At 49.6% G+C, this 27,051-nt stretch overlaps 1 protein-coding gene and 1 pseudogene across 3 annotated transcripts; one reads left to right on the top strand and one right to left on the bottom strand.

Annotated features, from left to right (window-relative positions):
* On the top strand, positions 1-26,573 carry LOC102420741 (vitamin D3 hydroxylase-associated protein-like). Of its 3 annotated transcripts, XM_023752735.1 has the most exons (16): positions 1-83; positions 461-887; positions 15,037-15,150; positions 15,290-15,439; positions 15,776-15,909; positions 16,741-16,947; positions 17,613-17,653; positions 18,066-18,190; positions 19,094-19,219; positions 20,114-20,211; positions 20,496-20,595; positions 21,062-21,105; positions 21,797-21,890; positions 22,300-22,408; positions 23,955-24,100; positions 26,220-26,573. In XM_023752735.1, exons 2-16 carry the CDS (start codon positions 690-692, stop codon positions 26,346-26,348), a joined length of 1,815 nt encoding a protein of 604 aa, XP_023608503.1. In that variant the 5' UTR covers positions 1-83; positions 461-689; the 3' UTR covers positions 26,349-26,573. The 3 variants fall into 3 exon arrangements, with proteins under 3 accessions (XP_023608503.1, XP_023608502.1, XP_023608504.1); XM_023752734.1 differs by having other exon boundaries at positions 27-887; XM_023752736.1 differs by having other exon boundaries at positions 27-887; positions 21,851-21,890.
* Positions 4,435-5,170, bottom strand: LOC111825714 (annotated as a pseudogene).
* Positions 26,574-27,051: the final 478 nt, after the last annotated feature.

The raw sequence follows: 27,051 nt of genomic DNA on the forward strand, positions 1-27,051 counted from the left end.
CCACTGCCCTCCGTGCCATAGGGAGCTCCTGGTCCAAGGAGAAAATGGATGGCTCTGGAAGAGAGTGTGGCCTTGCTTTGGGAGTAGGGAATGAACGCTCCCCTGGGATGACAGGGGCAGGGGTGAGGGCTATGCAGGCCTCACTTCCTTGCATCATCTCCCCTAGGGTGGATGCCTTCTGAGCCCTGCCTGCTCCCCCAGGTCTCCTTCCTTTATTCTCTGCCTGGGCCCCAGATGCCCCCCAGAGTGATTTGCTAACTCTGGACACCCATGGCTTGTTCAGTCCACCTGGTCTGTGAGCCATATTAAGGGCAATTATCCTAAAAGCAACCGGAAACCAGAGGCAACCCTAGCAGGAACTGGCAGCGGTCAGACTAAGGTGCTGGGATCTGATGGGTGAGATGAGGGAGGAGGAAGACAAGGAGGTGTAATCAGAGCCTGGTCATCTGTCCACCTGCAGGCTTGTCTGTGCCAAAGCCTCTTGCACTGAATGGCCTGAGGAACAGGGTCTTTGTCCCCAGGAAATCCAGGTGGAGGTAAGAACCAGCTGGGAGGATTTTGTGGCCTCCCACACCCAGGGCCTGGCTCTTCCCCTTGGGCCCAGAAGTGGGAGGGTGCTCGAGCAGTGTAGCTGACAAATAAATACCAAGTGATTTTGAGGAAGCAGTTGATACATCCACACAGGCCCCATGATGCTGGAGATGCTGTTGCTGCCTTACCCCCTGCTGGGGCTGCTCCTGCTGACCCTGCTGGGGGCCGCCCTGCTGGGGGCCGCCCTGCTTTCCAGGCAGCGAGCTCCAGCACGGAACAAGATCCCCAGGGCACAGAGGCGCAGGGAGGTGGCGCTGCAGCAGATGGCAGCCCTGGCACAGCGTCTCCGGGAGCAGGTGAGTAGAATTCAATCCCTGAAGCACCCAGCCTCAATCTCAACAGGTGGGTCCTACCTCAGGACACACCCCTCTCATGGCCTCATCCCCTTCAGAAGACAGAGAGCCTGGGGGGACCGTCCCCCATTCCAGCTCTATGCTAGATCTTTGTGTCACCAGTTCCTCCCCATTTATGTCCTTCGAGCCCTTGAGCTCAGGGGCAGTGTGTTTTCTCTGTTCTCCTAGTGGCTCAGTAACATGGTGGTGTGCACTTGGGCTATTTGTTGAAATAAAATAAACTGATGGAGAAACTGGAGGCATGGGGCCAGGCCTCTTTCAGCTCCAGACCACCCCCAAACCTCACTGAGACAGGAACCCTGGTCTACATATTCTCCCTCCTGTCCGCCACCCCACTGGGTTTTGCATATGTTTGCTGAGCACCTGACAGATGCAAAACACAGGGGCGTCACTGGAGATAGGCTCCTCCCCGGAAGTTATGTAACTTAGAAGAGGGTTTTGACAGCCCGGATGCGGTTATTTCAAGGCCTTGTGACAGCCATTAGGACTGGGTTGGGATTTGCAGGTGCAGTAACTGAGCCCTGGGTGTGTCAGCAAAGCCCAGCTAGAGTGGTGGACAGAAGGGTGGGAAGGAGGGGCACGGAGACAAGCTCACACTGTGTTTGCATTCGCTGTATGGCCTGGAGGGTGTGACAGCCTCTTCTGGGCCATGGGCTCCCTGACTGCTCAAGGAAGGGTGGGCTCGCAGTAGCTTAGGGTCCCCAACTTTGGTTGGTGGTGGTGATCTTCCTTTGGACCCTGGATCTGGGGTTGGCGAGAGCGCCTGAGGTACTGACCCCGTGATCTGGAGTTCCTGAGTGTCCTCTGCCGTCCCCCGGACAGTGATTGATGGCCCCAGTGGGCAGCTTCTCTGCTGGAGCTGCTGCAGCTCCTGAGAATGTGTATTAATATTAATTGGGGCTAATTAGTTGGATGAATCAATCTGTCCCAAGAGAGCAGCTGCCCCTCCTTGGTTGATGGGAAGGAAATCGAGGCTAATGGGGTTGCTGTGGCGAGTCAGCATGATGGAGAGGGTTCCTGTGTGCGTGTGGTGACCCCAGCTGTGTGCGGTGTTGGGTTTAGGTTCCTTTACTGCTAACACCAGGGCCTGCCTGTGTGTGCCTCCTGCTGGTGAGTTATTGTGTGCTGCTTGTGTTTGGTTCTATGCCTGTGGTGTGTGTCTGGCTGGGTGTGTATGTGTCATGTTACTGGTTGGAGTGTATACATCTAGATATGTTTGGGTGTGAATGTTTGATTGAGTGAGTTTATGTGAGGTCATGTGTCTGATGTGAAAGGACATCTGGTTCTGTATGTGTCTGGACATCTGGATGGTATACGTGTGGGCATCTGGAATATATACCTATTGGGCTGGGTACCTGGTGGGGCTTTGTGTGTCTGGTTGGCTGGGGGAGTGGAAAAGTTTGGGGTGAGGTCACCCATGGTGTTGCCAGCCTTCCCTCAAGGCTATAGGCGCTCTGTGCCTATTCTCTCCCCAACAAAGCTATCACAGGTCTGTCCTGGGCACCTCCCTAGTTGGGTCACTCCTCCGCCAGGGATACCCTCCAGGCCTCATATGTCCAGCTTTATGCCTCAGGGAAGTGGGAGGCTGAGACATAGGCAAACCCTCGTAGGGTTCAAACAGACCCAATTCAGTTCCGTTTAGCAAAATTTCACAGATGGCTCCTGTGGTCTTGTTTTCTGCTTAACTCTGGGGGAAATTGGCTGCCCTGCTCAGACTTGTCTTAAAGATGTTCTCGCTCTGGGTGGGGTGTAGTGGAAACAGAGCTGTGCCAACCATAATGGGAAGCAACTATATTTTCTTTGATTTCAAACCATGATAGAAGGCAGCACCAGGTGAGTGTGGAGAAGGCAGATGTCCCCTGGGCTGTGGAACTGGGCAGGAGACGTGATTTGTTCTAAACTAAACTATATATTAAAACAGCTTAAAAGTGATAGAAGTTGAGGCTCAATTCTTTCACCAAATGATTCTAACAATTTCAAATAATTTCTTGATTTTTAAAAAAACTTGTGAAGGTCTTTTGATGTGGCTCTCATCTTTTGAAGGTGTCTCTCTCTTTCAAAGCTCTCCCAGTAACTGAGAGTCATTAGGTGACTGGAAACCTCATTCATTCCTTTTCCTCCTCCTCCTCATTCCCTTCTTCCTCCTCCTCCTCCTCCTCCTCCTCATTCCCTTCTTCCTCCTCCTCTCCTTCCTCCTCCTTCTTTTTTAGAAATAAGTGATAAAGATTAATTCATGGGTATGAACACTGGAGACATAACTAGGCAAAAACCCAGAAGTGTTTCTGAAGAAGAACGAAAAGTTGAGTTCTTATAGTAAAACTAGAGGCCAGTGCACATAGGGTCCCTAGCGGCTCCCTCTTCCCTAGTGCACCGCCCCTTCTTTCTCTTCAGTAGAATCCCGGGGCGGGGGTCCCCATTCCTACATTCTTAGCTCTATTATTGGTCCAGGATGGTTATCAGTCAGATGTCTAGTGATCTGGATGACTGATGGCAGGTGGTCTGGAAGATGCACACCAGGAGGTCTGGTTACACCCAGTGCTCTGGGTAATGATGTCAGGTTAATGTATACATGAGTCCTGCAGAGATAATCAGGGGTTATCTGGAGATCTGATGTATGTCCAGGCACTGATGCAGGACTGGAAAATTCAGAAGTTTAAATTCCCAGGCTAATTAAAATGAGAAGAGAATCACTTCCTCAGCCTACTTGACTTTAGTATTTAGCAGCTTGACTATACTGAGTCCACTTTACCTCTTTGCTCTTTCCTCGGGACCTGGAGGAGAGATAGGACTGAGAAGCCAGAGGGGAGATGGCATCCGGTGTGGATCCCTGGTTGGGCAAGAACAGACAGCTCAGGTTACATAATCTGGCTTTCTGCCTACTTCCCCTGTTTACATTTTAGCAACTGAAATTCCACTCTCCCACAGGTTCTTCTTCCATTATTCTGCTTCTATCCCCTGACCTTCCAGGACCTCCTTATGGCCCCCCAGCTCCAGCTGCCCTAACCCAGACTATCCAGTGACTCAGCAAAGGGGGAGGAGAGGGAAACTGGTTTCATTCCTTTTTTTTTTGTCTCTGTTCACATTCATCTCTCAATAGAGTGGAGTAGACTGGAGGGCAAACTGGGCCTTCTGAGGACCAACCTTGCGGGTGGGCCAGCAGGGGCTTCCTGTCTCCAGCTGAGGGCACGTGTTAGTGTGTGTGTGGGTCACAGGTGTGTAGGAGCTGTGGGTTTTGGCAGGTGGGGTGGGACAGGAGATGTCATAGATGATGAAAATCACAGCAATGGAAAAAGAGGAGGAGATACCGGGAATGAGATGTGGAACCAGGCCTTATTAGGAAAGGGCAGAGTCAAGGAGCAGTGGTGGTGACTTGTCCTCCCCACCCAGCTCCTTTCAAGTTCCACTCCCACCCCACCACATCCTCTGCTATGCAGCATCGCCCTGGTCCTGGTCCTCGTCATCCCCATCTCTGACTGGTCCTTCCTGCCGCCCTGCCTTTAAGGCTGCGTTCCCAACAGCTTCTCCTTGTTTCCCTGAGGTCACTGGAGGGCCTCCATATGGTGATTCAGGACTTGAGAAAGAACTGTCACCTCTCCCAGCACGCGACCCAGCTTCCAGGTCTCAATCTGGCTCTGGAATCACTGTAGGAAGCAGCCAGTGTGCCTCGAGTACCTCCTCAGAGCCCCCTGTTCACCCCCGAGTGGGGGTGAGGGTGAGGGTGGGGCCTGGCCATCAGGGCTGCAGCCATGGCCTCCCAGTCCTCTCCCCCAGAGCAGGGCCAGGACACGTTGCCAAAGTGCCAGAGGCTGCCCCTCCTTGCTTGTCTGGAGTGCTGAGCCCTGGGCTCTGGGTCCCTGTGAGCCTCCTGTGCCTGCTCCTAGGCCTGCTGGTCTGGCTCTCACGCAGTTCCTCCTCCTTGGCCCTTGGCTCACTCTCTAAGGAGCCACTGCTCTTCCTCCTGCCCTTATTCTGTGGGGGATGCACAGCTCCCTTTGCCTCAGGCTGCTGCTGGCACTTCTGGGCATATTCCCGGGCCAGGTGATCTGACCAGGCTGAAAAGGACTGGAGTTCCTGGGCCTCATGAGAAGCATCGTTTTGGAGCTGCCCATTGACCTCCTGCCACTCGTCTTCTAGTTCTCCCTGCAGCTTCTGTCTCCACTTGTTCTCCCTGTGCACCGCCTCTTCTTCCTCTTCAGTAGAATCCCAGGGGGTCCCCAGCCCAGAATTTGCCAAGGAATCTCCCATTCTTATTCTTTTATTTAAAAATTTAAAAATATATATTTTTATTGATTTCAGAGAGGAAGGGAGAGGGAGTGAGAGATAGAAACATCAATGATGAGAGAGAATCATTGATCGGCTGACTCCTGCACGCTCCACACTGGGGATCGAGCTCGCAACCTAGGCATGTGCCCTGAATCGTGACCTCCTGGTTCATAGGTCAATGCTCAACCACTGAGCCACACCGACTGGGCTCCCCCTTCTTATTTTTATTCCCATAGCAGAGGGATAGCGACTCAGTGTAGGCATCAGGGCCCTGGTGGGTGGCAGTGTGTGGCGCCATGTTTCTGTGGCCATCCTGGTGAGCAGGGTCAGGAGCTAAAGAAGCAGGCAGAGGGCAGGGCCATCGCGGTGGGCACAGGCCCGGAGCACTGAGGGGTGGGAGGAGAGAAGGGCTGCCTAGCATCTAATTTCTATATCGAGGCCTGGATGTCACTGGCAGAGGGTGTGGGCCGGACAAGTACCTAAGGAAGCACACTCTCTAGGCCAGGGATGGCGAACCTTTTGAGCTCGGCGTGTCAGCATTTTGAAAAACCCTAACTTAACTCTGGTGCCGTGTCACATATAGAAATTTTTTGATATTTGCAACCACAGTAAAACAAAGATTTACATTTTTGATATTTGTTTGATATATTTAAATGCCATTTACCAAAGAAAAATCAACCAAAAACATGAGTTCGCGTGTCACCTCTGACATGCGTGTCATAGGTTCGCCATCACTGGTCTAGGCACTAGCAGAGGGAAGTGGAAGTCTAAGCAGACTTCCAACGTGAATGATCTCATTTCCTGGGTTGAGTTCATGCTCAGTTTCTGCTGAACCAGTAGCAATTGCACCCACAATTGCTAGCTCCCCAATGCCCTCTGAGATTTTACATAGTTAACATCTCTGTTGACAGTGAACTCAAAAACATTGTCATGAGGATCATATTAAATTACTTTGATTCTAATCTTACAGGCCTCAGTGAGAAGTTGTGTAACACTATAGTTAAGAGTGCTGGACTGCCTGACTCTGACACTTACAGGGATGGACAAAAGTGGGTGTATAATTTGCTCTTGTATTATTATTTACTAATTATTGTATTATTTTCCATACAAACAACTGTAAACCTACTTTTCCTACCCCTGTGTATTTTAAATAACTTCTCTGTGCCTTAACTTCCTCATAGTGGGGATGATGATTATGATAGTATTCAAGTTAATAAATGTTCACAGTGGTGCCTGGGTACCTAAGCATTATCTATGTGATAATTCTCACTTTAGTAGTCAAACTAACGTTGTCTTTGATGAGTGGTCATTTGGTGAGTCAATGAATTTGATCTATTAGATGGAAGTGACACTCAACAAGGTTGGTTGAAAAGGTGTGGTTGGGCCTCCCCCATCCTCTCCAGGTCACCAGTGCGCCTGCTGAGGGGGCAGAGGAACAGTCCCAGCAGACAGACACCTGCAGGGGCCCTCAATAGGATCTGGTGGTTTGCTCTCTTCACCTCTCCTCAGCTCTCTGAAAAGCTGCCACTTTGCTCTAGCTGGTTTTGCTCAGTGGATAGAGCGTCTGCCTAAGGGTTCATATTGTTTGGGACTCTCTATGCTTCCTGGACTTTTATGTCTATTTCCTTCATCAGGTTAGGGAAGTTTTCAGTTACTATTTTTTTAAAAGAGGTTTTCAATTCCTTGCTCTCTCTCTTCTCCTTCTGGCACTCCCATGATGCAAATGTTGATACACTTGAAGTTGTCCCAGAGACTCCTTACACTATCCTCATTTTAAAAAAATATATTTTTTTTATTGATTTTTGGAGAGGAAGGGAGAGAGAGAGAGATAGAAACATCAATGATGGGAGAGAATCATCAATTGCTGCCTCCTGCACAACCCCAACTGGGGACTGAGCCCACAACCCAGGCATGTGCCCTTGACCAGAATTGAACCCGGAACCCTTCAGTCTGTAGGCCAATGCTCTATCCAATGAACCAAATCAGCTAGGCAATCCTCATTTTTGACATCAAAATTACAACTGAAATACAGAACAACCATCATTTAGAACCACTAAAATCTGGCTGAATAGAAGTCCTATTATTCTTGAATTAAAAAAGAAGTCACATAGAGACTAGAAGGAGGGGCTGAGATGCTGAACAGACTGGTCCTACACTCATATGTGGCAGATAAAAATTGGGAGGGATATCTTGGCTGCAGAGACCCCCATGAAGAGGAAGGGGTCCCGGGGCCCTCCAGTCCAGGGTTGTAGTACCAGGAAGAGAAGTTCCCATAACTTCTGGCTGTAAAAACTAGCAGATATTGTGACTGAGGGAGACGGAGGGCAGCTGGAATCCTAGGCAGTTCCTGTTAACGGGCCTGTGCGTGGACTTACTCGGACTCACTCCTTTAGAGCTCCAGCACTGGAGCAGCAGCTTGAAATGCACCAGAGACTTACAGGGAGGAACTGAATTGTCTGGCATCAGAATGAGAGTTGGCAGTGTGTGTGTGTGTGTGTGTGTGTGTGTGTGTGTGTGTGTGAGAGAGAGAGAGAGAGAGAGAGAGAGAGAGAGAGAGAGAGAGCTTTCTTCCAGACAGAGCAGGCAGGCAGATGCCATATCAGAGACTCCATCAATCTAGCTCACATTGTTTGCCCATCCCCTGGTTACTGCCTGAGGCCCCACTCTACCCAACTTTCAACTGCACCCAAGCTGTTTCCAGTGACTTTTCCATGTGAATGGCCTGTCTTGGCTCATGCTTCATATCTTCCTAAAAATCTATCCAACAAGTAGCATCTGGCTTCAGTGTGTCCCATACCTCTCGCTAAGTGGCCCCAGGCCTGGCTCTAGCAATAGCCGGCCTTGGTTCACAGCTTGGCCTCAACTGGGCACCTCCAAGCTCAGCAGCTATCTGCAGTTCACTTTTTAGCTCATGCCAGGTGGCTCTGGGCAGGACACAGGTGGAGGCCCCAGAGCCAGAGTACCCAGTGGACAGCTTGAGGCCACATTGAAGCACCACCACCCAACTTCCTTCACAAACAACACATTCAAGGGGTGGACTCAGTGAGCACAAAGCCCTGAGGAAGTAAGTCCTGTTCTGTTGAGTAAGCCCCTGCACAGCTGGTCCTCCACAGTGGTCAGAGGTCATTGGTCAGTGGTCACAGCCAGTTCTTGCTTGATTGACCTGGGGGTAAATCCCTCCCATTGATGAGCCAACAATAATCAAGGCTCAACTATAAGAGGAGGTTACACAGGGGGTTGCAGGAGTCACTAGGGGACGATTGGGAGTCCAGTGGGAATTCCTACCGCTCGTGCAGGAGCTCCCGGGTGAGATACACATGGAAGTTATGCAAAGTCCCAAGGTCACTGAGCTGGCAGTGATAGAGCTGGACTCAGGACCCAGGCAGGGATCTTGAAGAAAAAATGGCCATTATAATGCTACAAGATCAATAGCTCTTCTTGTTGTTGAAACAAAATAATGTGACAAACTGGCCAAAAGACGTCTTCAATGTGATTCAAGTAGATAAAATAGAAACAGTCGGAGAACCAAGATGGCAGCGTAAGGTACAGACCTGTGCGTACCGCCTCCTACAACAACATCGAGACTACCAACTATAAAACAAACAGTTATCATTCAGAACCATGGGAAAGCTGGCCCAGTGGAAGCTCTACAACTGGAAGGAAAGAAAGAAGAGCATTGAGACTGAGTAGGTTGTGCAGAGGCTCCAAGAACGGAGGTACGGAGTTGCACGCCAGGCGGGCTGCAACTGGATGTGCGTTTTTTTTCAATCGGAAGGGGTTTCAGACTCTCAAGTCCACTGAGCTGGTTTGGGGTGGAATTCTGAGGTCCCAGACCCCTTCGGGGAGAGGTGAAACGGCCTTGCAACGGGGCCGGAGAGCGAGAGTGGCTGTTTTGCAGAACTGCTCGCCGGCACTTGGGGACGTGAGACGCTGAGTCGAGGAGAGGCGAGGAGGTGTGGAGACGCCATTGCCCTTGGCCCCGCCCTGGTGATTCACCAAGAACAGAGGTGCGGAGTTGCACGCCAGGCTGGCTGCAACTGGATTCGCAGTTTTTTTCAATCAGAAGGGGATGCAGACTCTCAAATCCACTGAGCTTGTTTGGGGAGGGATCCTGAGGTCCCAGATCCCTGTGGGGAGAGGTGGGACCGCCTTGCAGCAGGCCGGAGAGCGGGAGTGGCTGTCTCTCGGAGCTGCTGGGGCACTCTGGGACGCAAGACGCGGAGTCACGGAGAGGCGGGGAGTCTCGGAGACATCATTGCCCCTTGCTCCGCCTTGGTGATTCCCGGAGACCCCGCCCTACTCAATTTACATCCCCACCCAAGCTGTGCTAGTGGCACAAAAAGAACCACTGGTGCTTTTGCAGCCCAGCCCAGCAGAATGAAGATTTCAACTCCTTGCATCCATAAGGGAAACACTCAAGAAGCAGAATCAGGTTTGGAGGAAGCCGGAGCCGGACCCGGCTGGTCCGGCGACGTGGAACTGCTGTACCAGCAAATGCACAGGCAGGTGCACCAGATCCAGTCTCACATGGGACGCTGGGAGACAGCAGACAGGCAGTCTGTGCACTTGGTAGAAAACGAAATCCAAGCAAGCATACCAGATATTCAGCCACCAGGAATGCCTGGAGATTTTGTCCAGCAAGGAGCCGCCCAACAAAGGACAGAATGCCAAATTTCGTGTTGCTGAGACGGCCCCCATGAGGCCGAGGCGGTCCCCATAGGGCCAAGGCAGCCCCCGTGCGGCCGGGATGGCCCCTGAGAGGCTGGGACGGCCCCCGTGAGGCTGAGACAGCCCCGGTGAGGCTGGGACGGCTCTGGTGGGGGTGGGACGGCCCCGATAAGGTTGAAATCGGCCCCGCTGAGGTTGAGACAGCCCCAGTGAGGTTGTGACAGCCCTGGTGAGGTTGAAACAGCCCCAGTGAGGTTGAAACGGCACCGGTGAGGTTGAGACGGCCCCAGTGAGGCTGAGACGGCCTCAGTGAGGTTGAATCAGCCCTGGTGAAGTCAAGACGGCACCGGTGAGGTCGAAATAGCCATGGTGAGGTCGAAATGGCCCCAGCGAGGTCGAGACGGCCCCGGTGAGGCTGAGACAGCCCTGGTGAGGTTGAGATGGCCCCGGTGAGGTTGAATCAGCCCCGGTGAGGTCGAGACGGCCCCGGTGAGGCTGAAACGGCCCCAGTGAGGCTGAATCAGCCCTGGTGAGCATGCAATGGCCACAGTGAGCTTGCGACGGCCCTGGTGAGGTTGAGACGGCCCCGGTGAGGTTGAAACAGCCCCTGTGAGGCTGAGACGGCCCTTGTGAGGCTGGGACGGCCCCTGTGAGGCTGAGATGGCCCCTGTGAGACTGAGACGGCCCCTGGGAAGCTGAGAAAAATACCACATGAACTCACTCATTTATGGATAATAAGGACCATTATAGACTGATGAACAAAAATGGATACAGAGGCAGAGCAGCATTGAGCAGAATGTCAAACTACAGTGGGAACCCTGAGGAGGGTTGGGGGGGTAGGAGATCCGAAGGACTTATATGCATGCATATGAGAATAACTAATCGACACAAGACACTGGGGGGTGGGGGAAGCTGGGGGAATGTCAAGGGGGGGGAAGGAGACATGTGTAATACTCTTTGTAATACTTTAAGAAATAAAAGAATGAACGAAAGAAAGAAAGAAAGAAAGAAAGGAAGAAAGAAAGAAAGAAAGAGAGAAAGAAAGAAAGAGGATGTTACACAGCCCACATGGGGGGAGCACCTCAAGTGACCAGCCTGGTTGATCAGAGAGGCTGTGCCACTGGATTCTACAGAACACCTACTACATCAGGCTACTCTACCAAGCCTGGGAGATGTAGCAGCTCTATTTAATACATATAAACAAACACAGTGAGGCTGCCAAAATGAGAAGACAAAGAAACATGTCCCAAATAAAAGAACAGAACAAAACTTCAGAAAAATAACTAAACAAAATAGAGACAAGTAATCTACTAGATGCAGAGTTCAAAACACTGGTTATAAGAATGCTCAATTAACTTCATGAGAACTTCAAAAGCATAAAAAAGAACAAATCAGAAATGAAGGATACACTAACTGAAATGAAGGGTAATTTACAGAGACTCAACAATCCAAAAAAATGAGGATCGTGTACAAAGCCTCTGGGACAACTTCAAGCATTCCAACATTCACACCATTGGGTGTCGGAAGGAGAAGAGAGAGAGCAAGAAATTGAAAACCTATTTGAAAAAATAATGACAGAAAGCTTCCCTAACCTGGTGAAGGAAATAGAATAAGATGAAGCCAAAGATGTCTACACCAAGACACATCATAATTAAAATGCAAAAGGTTAAAGACAAAAAGAGAATTTTAAAAGCAGCAAGAGAAAAACAGTTAGTTACCTATAAGGGAGCTTCCATAAGACTGTCAGTTGATTTCTTTTTTTTTTTTTGTCAGTTGATTTCTTTTTATTTTATTTTAATATATTTTATTGATTTTTTACAGAGAGGAAGGGAGAGAGATAGAGAGTTAGAAACATCGATGAGAGAGAAACATCGACCAGCTGCCTCCTGCACATCTCCCACTGGAGATGTGCCCGCAACCCAGGTACATGCCCTTGACCGGAATCGAACCTGGGACCTTTCAGTCCACAGGCCGATGCTCTATCCACTGAGCCAAACCGGTTTCGGCTGTCAGTTGATTTCTTAACACAAACTTTGCAGGCCAGAAGATATTGGCAAGAAATATTCAAAGTGATGAAAAATAAGGACCTACAACCAAGATTACTCTACCTAGCAAAGCTATCAGTTAGAATTGAAGGACAGATAAGGAGCTTCTCAGACAAGAAAAAGCTAAAGGAATTCATTATCACCAAATAAGTATTACAAGAAATATTAAAGGGTCTACTTGAAGAAGAAGAAGAAGGAGAAGAAGAAGAAGAAGAAGAAGAAGAAGAAGAAGAAGAAGAAGAAGAAGAAGAAGAAGAAGAAGAAGAAGAAGAAATGAAAAAAGATAAGCAATAAAATGGCAATAAATACATATTTATCAATTGAATCTAAAACAACAACAACAACAACAAAATAAAGGCATAAGCAAAACAGAAACAGACTCAATAGATACAGAGAACATTTTGGGAACAGGTGGGAGTGGGGTTGGGGGATGAGTGAAAAAGGTGAAGGGATTAATAAGTACAAATTGGTAGTGACAGAATAGTCATGGTGGTGTAAAGTGCAGCATAGGGAATCTACACTAATAAAAGGGAAACATGCAAATTGGTGTCACTCCACTACGCCCACCAGCCAATCAGAGAGACTATGCAAATTAACCAAACAAAGATGGTGGTTAATTTGCATACGCAGGTGCATAGCGAAGACTCAAGGCTCCAGCCAGAGTGAAGACTGAAGACTGAAGACAGACTGAAGACTGAAGAGGCTTGGCTTCTCTGCTGCGGCCAGACCAAAGGCTTGGGTCCCGGGTGCCGGAGGAAAACTGGTGCCAGCAGCCAGGGGAAGGAAGGCCTATTGCGCGAATCTTCGTGCAACAGGCTTCTAGTGTAGTCAATAATATTCTATTAACAATGTATGGTATTAGATGGGTGCAAGATATATCGGGATGCTCACTTAGTAAATTATGTAATGCCAACATAAGAAGTGTCCAAACCTGTAAAAATTTTTATGAGTTTATTTGAGCCAAAGTGACAACAATTGCTGGGAAGCAAAATCTCAATGGATTGAGAAAATGCTCCAGAGAATGACAGTTTTGCATCCTATTGTATACATTACAATCAAAAGAGGAGGCATAAGGAAGGATTTATAAAATTCATTGGTGATAGATTAGGGAGGCAGGAGAAAGCAAAGTGGGGAAATCTACGGGACTGGATAAAAAACGTTAAATGAAGAGACACATACTTCTTTTACATTGGTGGGTAGAGGACAGTTAATAATTAACATTTGTAGCACATAGAGTGGTATGCGGGGAACAAGATAACAATGAGGGAACAAGATACCTTGACCTTGGGCTCTGGTGGGAGATTGTGCCTTGAGGAGTCTGGGGAAAAAAGGATTACTCAGACATTTCAAAGGTATGTTATCTTAGATGTGAAAAAGACAATAGACAGGCTCATTTAAGGTAAAGATCGCCTTTTTGTCAAGGAATATACGGGCCTAGGACTTGACAACTCTCCACAGCTCGCTTTCAGTTAAGAAGTTTTAATTTCAGACCATAGAGCCAGTAGAAGGTAATGTTAAAGATATAGATGACCTGGGTTTAAGTCCAGGCTCCCTTACCTTGTGCAAGAGAGTAACCTCTCTGTGAGTCACTTGCCTTCACTGGTGAAATGGAAATGATAAGAATGACTGTCCAAGGGTTTTAGTGAGGATTTAATGAATTGGTGCATGCAAAGTATTTGAAGATGAACACATTGGTGTATCTGAAGATGAACACATGCTATATGTTTATTTTGAAAGCCTTATAAACCACACTGACGAGAATGGTGTTGCAACTTTATTCTGAGGGCAGTTGGGACCTATGATCAGATTTAGGTTATATAAGATCTTAAAAGGATCACCCAGGTTGTAGTCAAGAGGTTGAACTGGAGGGGAAGAACTTGAGGCAGAGGGTCCAATGAGGAGGCTGTTGAGAAAACTGAGAAACACAGAAGGTTCTAGGCAGGAAGGAGGCTGTGGAGTCAGAGGTGGGAGATATGAAGGAGGCAAGAACACCTATTGGCAGTATGTATTGCTAAGGGAGTGGTCACTGGGGTCCTCCTGCCTCCGTGGGGGGATGACTCAGCAAGCGTGTGGATCCAGGCTCTGCCACTTACTAGCTGTGTGTCCTTGGGCAAACAGTGCTCTCTCTCTGTCCCTCAGGGTCTCGACTGGGGCTGAGGACTAAGGGAAGACAACTTTGCCTTCCTGAGTGCCTGCTATGTTCTAGGGCCTTGTCATGGAGTCCTGAGGGGGTAGTGTCAGGCTTTCCATCATTCCCTGAAGGACCCAGCTCAGAGCAGGTGGGGGTCATCCTACATGACTGACTAATGATTGACTTCTAGTCCTTTCCTCTCTGAGGACACCTAGGCCATGGCAGGGGAAGGGGCCCACCCTGGGTTATCCAGTTGAGCCAAACTAGAAGCCTGTTGCGCGCTTTCCTGCCAATCATGCTAGACTCTTGTCCTTTCCCAAGGTCAGATCAGCAGGGATGGGAGGACTAAATAAGAAGGAAATGTGGGATGCTGGATTGCTCCCCTGAAGGCAAATCACACAGAGCTGAACCTCATTTCCATAACCCCTGAGTCTCAAGATATGCATGTAATGTCACTCCCACTCCAATTGTGCCCCTTCTGCCCTAACGGGTTTGGCTCAGTGGATAGAGCGTCGGCCTACGGACTGAAGGGTCCCAGGTTCGATTCCCGTCAAGGGCATGTACTCTGGTTGCGTACACATCCCAGTAGGGGGTGTGCAGGAGGCAGCTGATCGAAGTTTCTCGCTCATCAATGTTTCTAACTCTCTATCCCTCTCCCTTCCTCTCTGTAAAAAATCAATAAAATATATTTTAAAAAAAATTGAATAGCAACACTAGGGGTCAGACTCTCCTCTGTGCCAAGCCCTGGGCTGGGCATTGGGGAGGCAGAGACAGAAGGGAATATCTGTTTCCTGTAGGTCTTTCATGCCACCCTGGAGACAGACCAATAGATGTTTTTAATGCTAAGGGTGAGCACAGGGATAGATATGTACTGAGCACATGTACATGTGTACAATGGAGTGTATGGGGAGTGATGTGGAGTGTGTGGCAGTGGGCCTGAATGGATCAGTCTTTGATATCTGTCCTTCCCACCTCATTTCCACAGGAGCCAGGCCTGGACCCCAAGCCCATCCTGGCGTTGCCCCTGGTGGAGCTGGCTCAGAAGCTGCAGGCGGAAGAGCTGAGTCTGGAGAGTGTCCTCTGTAGCTACTTAGAGGAGGTGGGGGTTAGGGGTCAGGGTCAGGACTTAAACCTGCCTCTGGGCTGGAGTGGGGATGGAGGGAGGGGCTGTGGTGACTGAATGTCCTGTCCCTGGCCTCACTGTGAGCCCTTATCTGGTTTCCCTCAATGTTGCTCAGGCGCTGAAGGTGCACCAGGAGGTGAACTGCCTGACAGATTTCCTGGAAGAATGTGAGGAACAACTGCAGGCATTGAAGAAGCTCAAGAAGAGTGAGAGAGGCCTTCTCTATGGGGTCCCCATGAGTCTCAAGGACCCCTATGACTGCATGGTGAGTCCTGGGGTGTATATTCTCAGGTGTACATGTATGTGTGGGTGCACACATGCCACTGAGCCTGTGAATATCTGAGTGTGTGACATGGGCAAGTTACTTAGTCCAGGATGCACAGCTGGAAAGTGGCCAATGGAGACTGAACCCAGCAGCTGGGTTCAAACCAAAGCTCAAACTCAACCACCATGTTCTTCTGCCACCTGTGAATCCACCTAAGGTGCTGCACTGTCTCAGAGGGTGTGAGAATGGATGTGGGTGGGGGTCGAATGGGGAAGAGTCTGTTCACTGTAACTACCCTGACTCCGAAGGACTGGAGTTAATGTCACTTTCCTGCAGGGCCATGACTCTACGTGTGGCCTGGCACAGTTCCTGGAGAAGCCAGCGGCCAAGGATGGGGTCCTTGTGAAAGTGCTGAAGGCCCAGGGGGCTATTCCCTTCGTTAAGACCAACATCCCCCAGTCAATGCTCAGGTCTCTGAAGTGGGCAAGCTGGGGCTGGGGCTGGGGCTGGGGCTGGGGCCGGGGCCGGGGCCGGGGCTGGGGCTGGGGCTGGGGCCGGGGCTGGGGCTGGAGTTGGAGTCAGGCCCAGGACTGAAACAGCACCTTGAAGTCCTGATTTAGAGCAGAGGGTGAGGTGGGAGTCAGTCGTGCAGGCCTCAAGGACGAAGGTTCTTGGGCAAGTCTTTGTGCCCTCTGAGCCTCAGTTTTCTCCTCGTGTGTGGGCTCAATGGTCTCTAAATGCTCCTGGGCTTGGAGGGTCTGAAAAGTTATGTCTCTATTTCTCTCCCAGCTTCTGTCTCTAATTGGTCTTCTCATCTTGTATTCTCTCCTCCCCATTCATCCTTTAGTGTATCCAGTAAAAACAAAACAAAACAAAAACATTGGTTTTAGAGAGAGAGGGAGAGAAACATTGATGTGAGAGAGAAGCATAGATCAGTTGCCTCCTGCACACACCCAATCACACCCTGATGGAGGATTGAACGTGCAACCTGGGTATGTGCCCTGACCAGGAATCAAATGTGCAACCTCTTGGTGCATGGGACAGCACTCAACCAACTGCGCCACACTGACCTGGGCTAGCACTTCCATTTTTCTGACAGCAGAGCCGTGGGCTCCTTGCTCCTTATTTTAGGAGGTGATTGGTGCCTGCTATGGGTCTTTCCTGCAGCAGTGGCATCTCACCTCAGCCCTGGGAGGAGCTCATGAGTTGAAGCAGCCAGTGGTCAGCCTCTATGTGGGGAAGGGGCAACATTCCCCAGTCAAACCTTCACCTCCCAACTCCTTTTCTTCTGCATCCCTCAGCTTTGACTGCAGCAACCCCATCTATGGACAGACCCGGAATCCTTTGAACTTAAAGAAGACCCCTGGAGGGTCTTCGGGGGGTGAAGGAGCTCTGCTGAGTAAAGGGGGTTCCATCCTGGGCATGGGCACCGACACAGGGGGCAGCATCCGCATACCATCCAGCTTTTGTGGTGTCTATGGCCTCCGGACCTCAAGAGACCGCCTCAGGTACTCAGTGGTGGTGCTGGGGTGGGGGTGGGAAGAGCAGGCTTAGCCCAGCCTAGAGGAATTAGGGGTCTGGGGAACAGAGGGGCCTGATCCACACATTAACTCTCATTCACTCAGCCTAGTACTAGGGGAAAGTGGTGAAGGTAGGAGGGCTTCAAATAACTCCTGCCTCAGCCACAGCATGTTTGTTACAGGTGGCAGTGGAATAGACCTTCCACTCATTCATTAACTCATTAGTTCATTCATTCAGTCATCTTACATTTATCCATTTACCTACACTTTGAACTTTTAGAGGCAGGGCAAGGAAAGGGAAGGCTTCCTGCAGGAGGCAGCATTTGAGTTTGGTTTTGAAGGCTGGACATGCAGAGACGGTATGGAGTCCAGAAGGCTGTACTGTAAGCAATTAACTGCTTGGAGCAATATGTGTTCATGGAAGAGCTCGAAGAGGAAGCTACGGAAGTTGATACTTTAGAGCCTTGAAGGGCAGTCAAAGAGATCAGACTTTATGTTAAGGGAAATAGTGAGTTATGAGAGGGTTGAAGCAGCTCTCATACCTGTGTGTTAAGCTCTGGGGGAGTGCATTGGCTGGGTGCTCAAGCCTCCTTGGCACCCAGGCCCTTCCCTTCAGCTGCTGAGCTGGGCTCTTGGTGGGTGGGGATTTGCAGCTACACAGGAATTGCCTCTGCTGTGAAGGGCAAGACATCAGGTAAGCTCCTGTCTGTGCCTATTCAAAAACAAACCAGCCAGCCTTTCTCCAAAGGACATTTCACTCAGCCTTGATCTCAGACCGATCAGCCCCACTGGTGATAAAGGCATCTGGGAGAAGGGACTTCATGGCTTGGGCCTGGCCTCCCCTAGCCCAGTGATTCTTGCCCCACTGAGAAGTGCTTTCTGTTATCTTGCTTTAATCTTTCCTGTCCCAGATGAGATTCTCCCTCCAGGCACCAGAGCTGCTTTGGCAGGTTTATCAACTGCACCTGTCCTCGATCCCTGACCCAAAATGGCCCCCATGAACTCTTCCTTTGGCCCTGATCATGGCCCTGGGCCCCACCCTCTGAGGCCAGGGAGTGGGGGGTCCCCAGAGCAGAAAGGATGCCTCCTTCCCCTCTGCTGTGCAGTGGCCACCGTGGCTGGCCCCCTGGCCCGGGATGTGGACAGCCTGGTGTTGTGTCTGCGAGCCCTGCTGAGTGAAGACATGCACCAGCTGGACCCCACTGTGCCTTTCATGCCCTTCAGGGAGGAGGTAAGCCGGTTTGGGGAACAGACCTGGAGGGCTCCTTCCTCTCCCTCCCCTCATTCCTCATTGACCTGTCTGCCAACCCCTCTGAAGATCTCATTTCCTAGTCCAAGGTGCAGCAAGCAAGATGCCCACATGTTCAACTCCCTACACACATCCTGGTATGATCAACCTATGATCATTGTCTGTCATCCATTCTTTGCCTCTGTTGATCTCTCCATCCTTATCCTGTTCTGGCACTTCTTTAGCTTAAAAATGCTCATGTCTATTCATCTACTAGTACTTATTTGCCCACCCATTCAACTCCAACTATTCATTCATCCACCTACTCCTCTATCCATTCAAATCTCTGCCTACCCACCCATTTACCTTCTCATACATCCACCCACTCATTCATTCATGAATTGATCTACCTATCTGTTTCATCCACCCAGTCACTCACGACCCCATCCATTTCTTCCTTTTTTTTTAAATCCTCACCGGTGGATATTTTTCCATTGATTTTTGGAGAGAGCAGAAGAGAGAGGGAAAGACAGAGAGAAATATTGATGTGAGACAAACACATTAATTGGTTGCCTCCTGCATGTGCCCAGGCCAGGGCCCGGACCTGGGAGGAGCCTACAACTGAGGTATATACTCTTGACTGAATTGAACCTGGACCCTTTGATATGCAGGCCAACGCTCTATCCAATGAGCCAAACTGGCTAGGGCCCCATCCATTTTTTGTTATTCCAGGGGAGTCTCCAGAGGAGCTAAAGCCTGAAAAGTATATAGGAAAGCCTATATGTGGGTAAGGCCAGCTGTGGCCCAAGGCCCCAGTCTATAAGTCTGGCTCCTGGAGAGAGTGAGATCACCTTGTCCCCAGCCCAATCTCCTATCAGAGCCCTACTCTTCTCCTCTTGCCCCCAGATATACTCCAACACCCGGCCCCTTCGAATTGGCTACTATGAATCAGATGGCTTTTCTCAACCATCTCCTAGCATGGCCAGGGCTGTGAGGCTCACCTGCAGACTGCTCCAGGATGCAGGACATGAGGTAGGCTTACTTAACCCTGGGGAAGCAGGGTGGAGTTTGGGGAGAAGGCTGGACTGGTGAGGATGCTGGACTGGACCATTCTTGGAGAGAAAGGAAATTATATCCAGCATGTGCTGGGGTGTAGGGGAGGTAGGGGAAGGTCAATAGGGAGGAAAAATAAAGGAGACATATGTATTACTATCTGTAATACTTTAAATAATAAAATAAAATTTAAAAAATAAGAAAGGAAATTATATCTAAGTTTGGGCTGCTGACATCATTGTGTTTTCCCTAAATTCCATGGAGAAGATGGACTGAGAGGATATAGGGAAGAGGGGAGGGGGAGGCTCACCCTGTGAGAAAGGCATCACAATTCTGTGGTTTCTCCCTTCAGCGGTGGGGACTCAGGGATTCACTCTTAAAATTCCTTCAGCCTTAAATGGCCATAAAGATCTTCCTGTCTTCAAAATCCTCCTCCCCCTCCTCCCCCTCCTCCCTTGCCTCTCATGTCCCAGTGGCTTGTCCTGGCCCTGCCTCCCCTTTGAGAGCTGCTTGGCCACACATGTACTATGTGACCTTGGACCACTCTCTTAACACCCCGAGCCTCAGTTTTATACCACATGGGGCAGCTGTGCAGGTTATTGGTCAGTGATGTCACATGTGAAAAGCATTTGGTCTGAGGCTGGATCACAGTGGAGCAGGCAGGAAATAGGGCCTGGTCCAATTCCCATCACATCCCTATGAGGGAGTGGGCATGGCACCCACCCACAGGCCTCCCCTGCCCTGCTGAGGAGCTGAGGTAGAAGGAGATGAGGAGTGACGTGATTTTCTCTCCTTAGATCCTGAGGGATGCGGAGGGAAAACAGAGCTGGGTGGGAAAAGCTCCAGGCCCTGACTCAGCCTCTGTCTCCACAGGTCATTCCCTTCTCCATCCCCCGGATAGAGTATGCCATGCAAAAGCTCTACACAGGGGGTCTGTTTGCCGATGGAGGGGCCACACTTCTCGAGAAGCTGTATGTTTGATGGGACTCAGACGTGGAACATGGTGGAAATGGGGAGAGGGGACCTGTGGGTCTGGATTGGTGGGATGCCAATGGCTAATTGTATGACCTTAAGTCATCTATTCATGCCTCGTTTTCAGAATGTACATGTTCCAGGTGGTGGTGGAAACAGAAGTGTTTCTTTGGGTCTGACCTCCCTCTGTGGCTTATCTATGGAGGGGGAGTTGGGTGGGTGTGGGAGTCAGTCCATGACTGAAAAACTGTAACTGAGCAGCCATGTGCCTGTGGTTCCTCAGTGAGGGAGACATTGTGGACCCCTCCATGAAGGCATTAGTCACCGAGCTCCGCCTGCCAGACCTGCTGAAGTGTATCTTGGCCAGGATCCTGAAGAAGATAGTGAGTGTGGGCCTAGGATGGGGAGGGATTCAGAGGGGGTGAGGCCCAGAGAGGAAGAAGCTCAGAAGGGGGGAAGGTTGACTCAAGGAGTGGGGTAGAGTCAGAGAGGAGTGTGAGAATGTTAGTGGCTCAGAGCTGGATTCAAGAGCAAGAGGAGCCAAAAGAGGGGAATAGAGGCCAGAAGAGATGAATGTTCTCAGGGAGGGGAGGAAGCTTAGAGAGGCTCTGATAGGGGAAGGGCATCTTAGAGAGAGGAAGGGGTTTCACAGAAAGGGAAAGGGATTTAGAGAGGGGTGAGGGCCTGAAGGGGTCTCAGGGCGGTGTGAGGTGGTAGTGGCTTATGAAGGATTGAGGGCTCCATGTCAGTGTACCAAGCAGAGTTGCTCTTCCTGGACCCCCACCCAGGGCAGGTTGGCACTGGCCTGTGGTTTCTGAAGTTGGTGGCCCCCTCTCTCCTTACCTCTAGGAGCCCCGAACTGCCCAGAATTTGGAAATGATTCGTGGAGTGAAGTGAGTAGTTGAGTCTCTTCAGGTTCAGCTCACCAGGGTTTTGCATGGGGTGGTGATAACTGAGTGAGGGGCATGTGGTTAGAGTCGGTGTTCACTGGGGGCAAAGGCAATTTAGACTTTGGGATCTAATTCGGGTTTTAGAGTCATGCCTGACACTGGGTTAAATTTAGACCTTTGAGTGGGTTTGGGATTGGGGTTTGATTTGGAGGTAAGCTCTGAGTTTAGGCTAGAATTGGGTTAGGTTGTGGTAAAAGGTTGGGTCTGAATTGAGGTTAGATTTGGGCGGGGTTGAAGTTGGTGTGAGTTGGAATTGGGGTTATGGTTGGAACTGGGCTGGGGATGTGGGTTGAAGAGAATTCTGATTTGGGCTTGGGTTTGCTGTTGGGCTTGCCCTTGTGGGGCTTGGAGTTGAGTTGCTGGTTGGAATTGGGGTGGAGTAACCTGAGGGCTGACCTGAAGCCTCACAGGTGAAGAAAGGAACTATAGTTTTGGGGGGCACTTGTGAGTCCTTGTGGCTGGTGGTGGTAGTGGGGTATTGACCAGAGGATGTGTACTCTTGGGAACATTGGACAGGCAAGGTGTCTTGGCGAGGGGACAAGACACAGGGTTATTCCCAGCCCATCAGCTGATGTGCAGCCTGCACTGAGGCCAGGCCCTGCCACTTGGGCATCATGCCCCATTTGTATAAGAGAAGATCCTCCCAATCTGCCCTTTGGACTTCCCAGTGTCTTCCTCATTCCTCCAGGACACCCAAGAAACTGTGGGAGCAGCACACAGCAGTGCAGGTGATGTGTGCCTGGCAAGACCTCAAGGGACTGCTAGATCAGGGGCAGCAGAAGCCTGGTGGTGACACGAGTGGCCAGACAGGGGGCAGAGCTCTGTCCTGGCCTGCAGGGGAGGCCTGGCTGCACCTGGATGGGAAGGCTTAGTGACCTATGAGGTTAATCTAGTCCATCTCTCTGGGGCCTGGATGATACGTTGTCCGCAAATCACTGTAGTCTGAGAGTCCTCTTCCCATCCTTTTACCTTAGCCCCTGGTAAGACCCTGACCATTCCCAGATATCTCAGTCTGCATCTCATAGCTTCGGAATTCTTCCTGGTGCTTAAGCCAACTGAGCCTGGCAGCACCTGACCTTGTCCTGCAAACAGTGACCTCTGCTGATCTTATCCCTCCTACCCCTGTTGTTGCTGCAGGAATATCAGCAAGAGTTCATAGCCAAGTGGAAGTCCTTGGACCTGGATGTGCTGCTGTCGCCATCTCTGGACCCTGCCTTCTATATAGGCTATCCTGCCAAAGCATCAGGTGAGAGGACACTGGGTCCTGGTGGGGTTAGACAGGGAGTCCAGGACTTCTGAGTCCGGCCACAGCCTATGTGACCTTGACCTTTGTTTTCATTAACCTGAAAACATTTTTTCTCTTAAATTGAGATAAAATTCAGGTAGCATAAATTCACCATTTTAAAGTGTGTGATTTAATGTTTTAGTATAATCAGAATATTATGCAACCACCACCACTATCTTCTTCCAGACCATTTCCATCACCTTAAAAAAATATCGTACCTGTTAGCAGACACTCTCAATTTCCGTTTGCTTTAAAAATGAACTTTTAAAAGTGAATTTCCATTCGCTTTAAAAATGAAAAAAGCACAGATGCTCCTCAACTTAAGATGGGGTTATGTATCAATAAATCCATTGTAAGTTGAAAATATCTAAGTCGAAAATACACTTAACCTGGTGAACATCAGCTTAGCTTAGCTGGTTTTGCTGAATATGTATAAGTAAAGTAAAAAAAAAGTAATCAAACCATCATAAGTTGGGGACCATCTGTATAACATACATGCAATAAAATTCACAGAGTGCAATTTAATGAATTTTGACAAAGGTATATAGTGGTATCACCACCACCATAATAAAAATATAGAATAGTCCCATCACTGATCAAATTTCTCTCATGTCCCTTTGCAATTTTTCCCTAACCTTACCCCTCCCCCAACCACTTAATCTGCTTTCTCTCACTATAGATGTGCCTTTTCTCGGATTTCATATAAACAGAATCATAGAATAGGAGGCTTTTGTGTCTGGCTTCTTTCACTGAGCATGTGCATTCACCCTTAGCATGCTTTGTGCTGCCCATTTCTAGAGGTGTCTGTAGCCCAACCCCCCTGAAATGCAGGCCTCAGCATAGGGCAGTGTCTGAGGCATCACTGGGTCTCGTGCCCAGAACAGGTGCAGTGTCAGGGGTGATGTCAATGCAGAATGAAAACCCACCTCAAGCCTGGAGTCCTCTCCCCTGGGTCCTCCACAGTGGCTGCCCAAAGGCACACCCACACTGTGCTCTGCTCTCTGCTGTCTGTAGGCATCACGGCCACTTCTGTGATGCTCCGTCCCTGCACACAGGTGGCTGTGGCCATAGAGAAGTCTTTTCAACTCAGGTTTGCACTGCACACGCCAGCCATCTTGAAGCCTAGTGTATTGGAGGGCATGGGCGGAATCTCTGCCACTCACCAGCTGTGCAGCCTGTGAAAAGCCATCTCCCCTGTCTGGCACCTGGGTTTCTTCATTTGCACTCAGGGAATAGTAATCCCCATTTCGCAGGGGTGGAGAGGATTCAGAGAATCAGCAATGCAGAGATGCCCGGCACTGAGTAAGGCTTGGACAATGCGTTTCTCCTTTCCCAGGCCTTGCGGGAAGAGCAGGGAGTGTTTGTCAGATGATTCCCTGGGCGATTTCAAGCCCACAGGGATGCAGTTCCGAGAAGGACCAGAGGGGGAGTGCTTACTCACGTCACATTCTTCCTCACCTGAGTCTTTGGGAGTTGATTTCCTGGGCTAACCTGGGTCTTCCTACAGCTAGCAGCTCTTACCACAGCCTGTACAATATGTTGGACTTCCCTGCTGGCGTGGTGCCCGTCACCACTGTGACGCTACAGGACGAGGAGGAACTGGCCTTCTACAAGGGATACTACGGAGATAGTAATGACAGAAACTTCAAGGAGGTCAGTGTCCCTCTCCTTACCTCTCCCCCAGGAGCACAGACCAGTACTGAGTCTTGCCTCCATCCCTGTGGATGGGTGAGGGCAGGGTGGGATGGGTCTGGGCATTCCCAGGGTTTAGCCTTTATCACTTCTGCTAAAGTGATAATGTGTCACCCCATCCCCGAGGACACACCATTTAATGTCCAGGTCATCCTCTGTCCTTGTCAGGGGAGAATATTTTACAAAAACAGTGGTCTGCTGGACACCTCTGTAAGGAAAGTCCAATGCAGAGGCAGGAAGGGTGGATCAGGGCAAAGGCCCCGGGGTAAGAGCTTACTGGGAAACAACTGGATACCGCCCTTCTCTGGGCCTCAGTTTCTTTGTCAGAAAAAAACAGGAATAAAAAAGTCTACTTTGCAGAATTATGTTAAAGGTTAAATCAAAAAAGACTGAAGCAATTAGCATAAGGTCTTATATGTAGGAAGTGTTCAATAAATGCTACTATTATTAATTCAGAGGTGACTGACCAAAAGGAAATGTTTCTATGGGCCTATTCAATGCAGGGTCTAAAATAACAACCCTGACTTGGGTGAAAGAGAGAAAGAGAGAGAGAGAGAGAGAGAGAGAGAGAGAGAGAGAGAGAGACTGACTTTGAAAAGTATGCATGTGTCTGAGTAAGACATTAAGTAACTTATTTTTCTGGAAATTATTTTATTTTTTACTTACTGATTTTAGAAAGAGAGAGGAAGGGGAGAAAGAAACATTGATATGTTGTTCCATTCGTGCATTCATTGGTTGATTCCTGAATGTGCCCTGACCCAGGATTGAACTCGCAACCTTGGTATATTGGGATGACACTCTAATCAACTGACCTACCTGGCCAGGGCTGGGAATTGATTTTAGTGGTAGAATTACCCAGTGGAACTGCTGAGAAAATAATAATAATGACACTATCTAGTGTGTCTTGAGCTCTTCCTCTGTTCCAGGAGCTGTTTAAAAGTGATATATAGAGTGCAGCCATAGTGGCTCAGTTGGTTGAGCATCGTCCTGTGCACCAAAAGGTGGCCAGTTTGATTCCTGGTCAGGGCACATACCCGGTTGCAGTACAGGAGGCAACTGAGGCAACTGATTGATGTTTCTCTCTTACATGGATGTTTCTCTCTCTTCCTCCTCCCTGCCCCCCTCTCTCTTTCTCTCTAAAATCAATAATATATCCTCAGGTGAAGATTAAAAAACAAAGACAGGCATTCACAACAGATGGCTATTGTTGTGTTGGCTCTTGTCATTTTTCTATTTGACAATCTAAGTTAAAGATAAGAGGTCAGTGCCCCTGACTAAATAATCGGGTATTACACGCTTTAAAAATTCTTGCTGCACACTAGTGTGATGGAAAATTGCTGTCATAAAGCAATGAAAACATGTTTGAATTCCTACAATTATGTTTGGATTTCATGGCAGGCACTCAGGCTCAGCCCCCATGTTCCCGGGCTTGTGTTTGGAGTCAAAGCACCTCTTTCACTGCAGAAGCGTAACTAGGTTCTGGATCAGGGACTTGCACATTCTTCTTTCCTGTGCTAAGAACATTGGCTGGATACTTGGTTTTATATTTCATTGTTATAGTCAGCTCTTTGCACAAGGAACAAGTTTCACCCTGGAGAAGAAGGGAGAGTGATATAGAGTTAGAAACATCGATGAGAGAGATCGATCAGCTGCCTCCTGCACAGCCCCCAGTCTTAATATGGACTGGAGATGAGATATTTGGATTAATGCATACCTACGGGAGGTGAGGAGGGGTGGGCAAGGGGCTTGTGGACAGGAACCAAACTGGTTCGGCGTGATACTTGGTTTTATATTTCATTGTTATATCAGCTCTTTGCACAAGGAACAAGTTTTACTCTGGAGAATTGAAGACAAAGTCAGAACAATTTTTGCAGGTTTTACCGAGAGCTGAGGAAGCCTGGAACTCTGAGATCCAGGAAATCTCTATCTTAATATGGACTGGAGATGAGGAAATCTCTATCTTAATATGGACTGGAGATGAGATATTTGGATTAATGCATACCTACGGGAGGTGAGGAGGGGTGGGCAAGGGGCTTGTGGGCAGGAAGCAGGCTCTGATTTACAGACACTCTCTGAGCAGGCGGTGGAAGGATCCGTGGGGCTCCCAGTGGCTGTGCAGTGCATCACTTTGCCATGGGAAGAGGAACTCTGTCTTCGGTTCATGAAGGAGGTGGAGACCTTGACCAAGAACCAGACGGAACCCAGATGAGAAGCTATTTCTTTTGGAGATCTTCCTACATCCTTATCCAAGTCTGTTCCCAATGCCCCTTCCTTCTCATGAGTGCCATATCCACCTCCTATCTCCTCTGGGAAGCCCACCATATTCCTTTTCTTTGTAGTTTTTTCTGTCCTTGTAGGTGCTTCATCGGTGGACTCAAAGCCACTCAAGATGGGGATCAGGGTGAAGGGCTCAATAAACATTTCTTACTGGCCAGCCTTGTGATTTCTGATCTAGGCGGACTATAGCCTCCCGACGGCCTTCTGCCTCCAGCTGTCCTCCTCCAGCTCAGTCCCCCAGATGCTATCCCAGATTGCAGCAGAGGGGAACGAGCCCCAAACTGAGAGGCTGCAGGCGTGGGTTCAAGTCTTGGCTCTGCCACTGGCTTGCTATGCAGTGCTGGGCAAATTACTCCCCCTCTCTGGGTCTGTTTTCTCACCTACAAATTGAGGGAGGTAGATTTGATCACTTAATTATTCTGTGAGCTGTGATTCCTAGGTATTTCCCTGACAAGCACTTGCCACGGCCCTCACTGGGGTCTAGAGAAAGTTTCAGAGAGCAAGACCAAGGAAGGGAAGCCTAGTCAGAGCACACCCTGGGTGGGGACCCAGGCCTCAGCTCACAGTCTGGTGCTTTGCCCACAAAGTGCTAATTTCTTGGTGCGACCCACAGCACCTCCCGAGGTCCTCCATGT

The sequence above is a fragment of the Myotis lucifugus genome, unplaced genomic scaffold (genome assembly GCF_000147115.1).
Source record: "Myotis lucifugus unplaced genomic scaffold, Myoluc2.0 scaffold_37, whole genome shotgun sequence".
In the NCBI taxonomy this organism is placed as follows: domain Eukaryota; kingdom Metazoa; phylum Chordata; class Mammalia; order Chiroptera; family Vespertilionidae; genus Myotis; species Myotis lucifugus.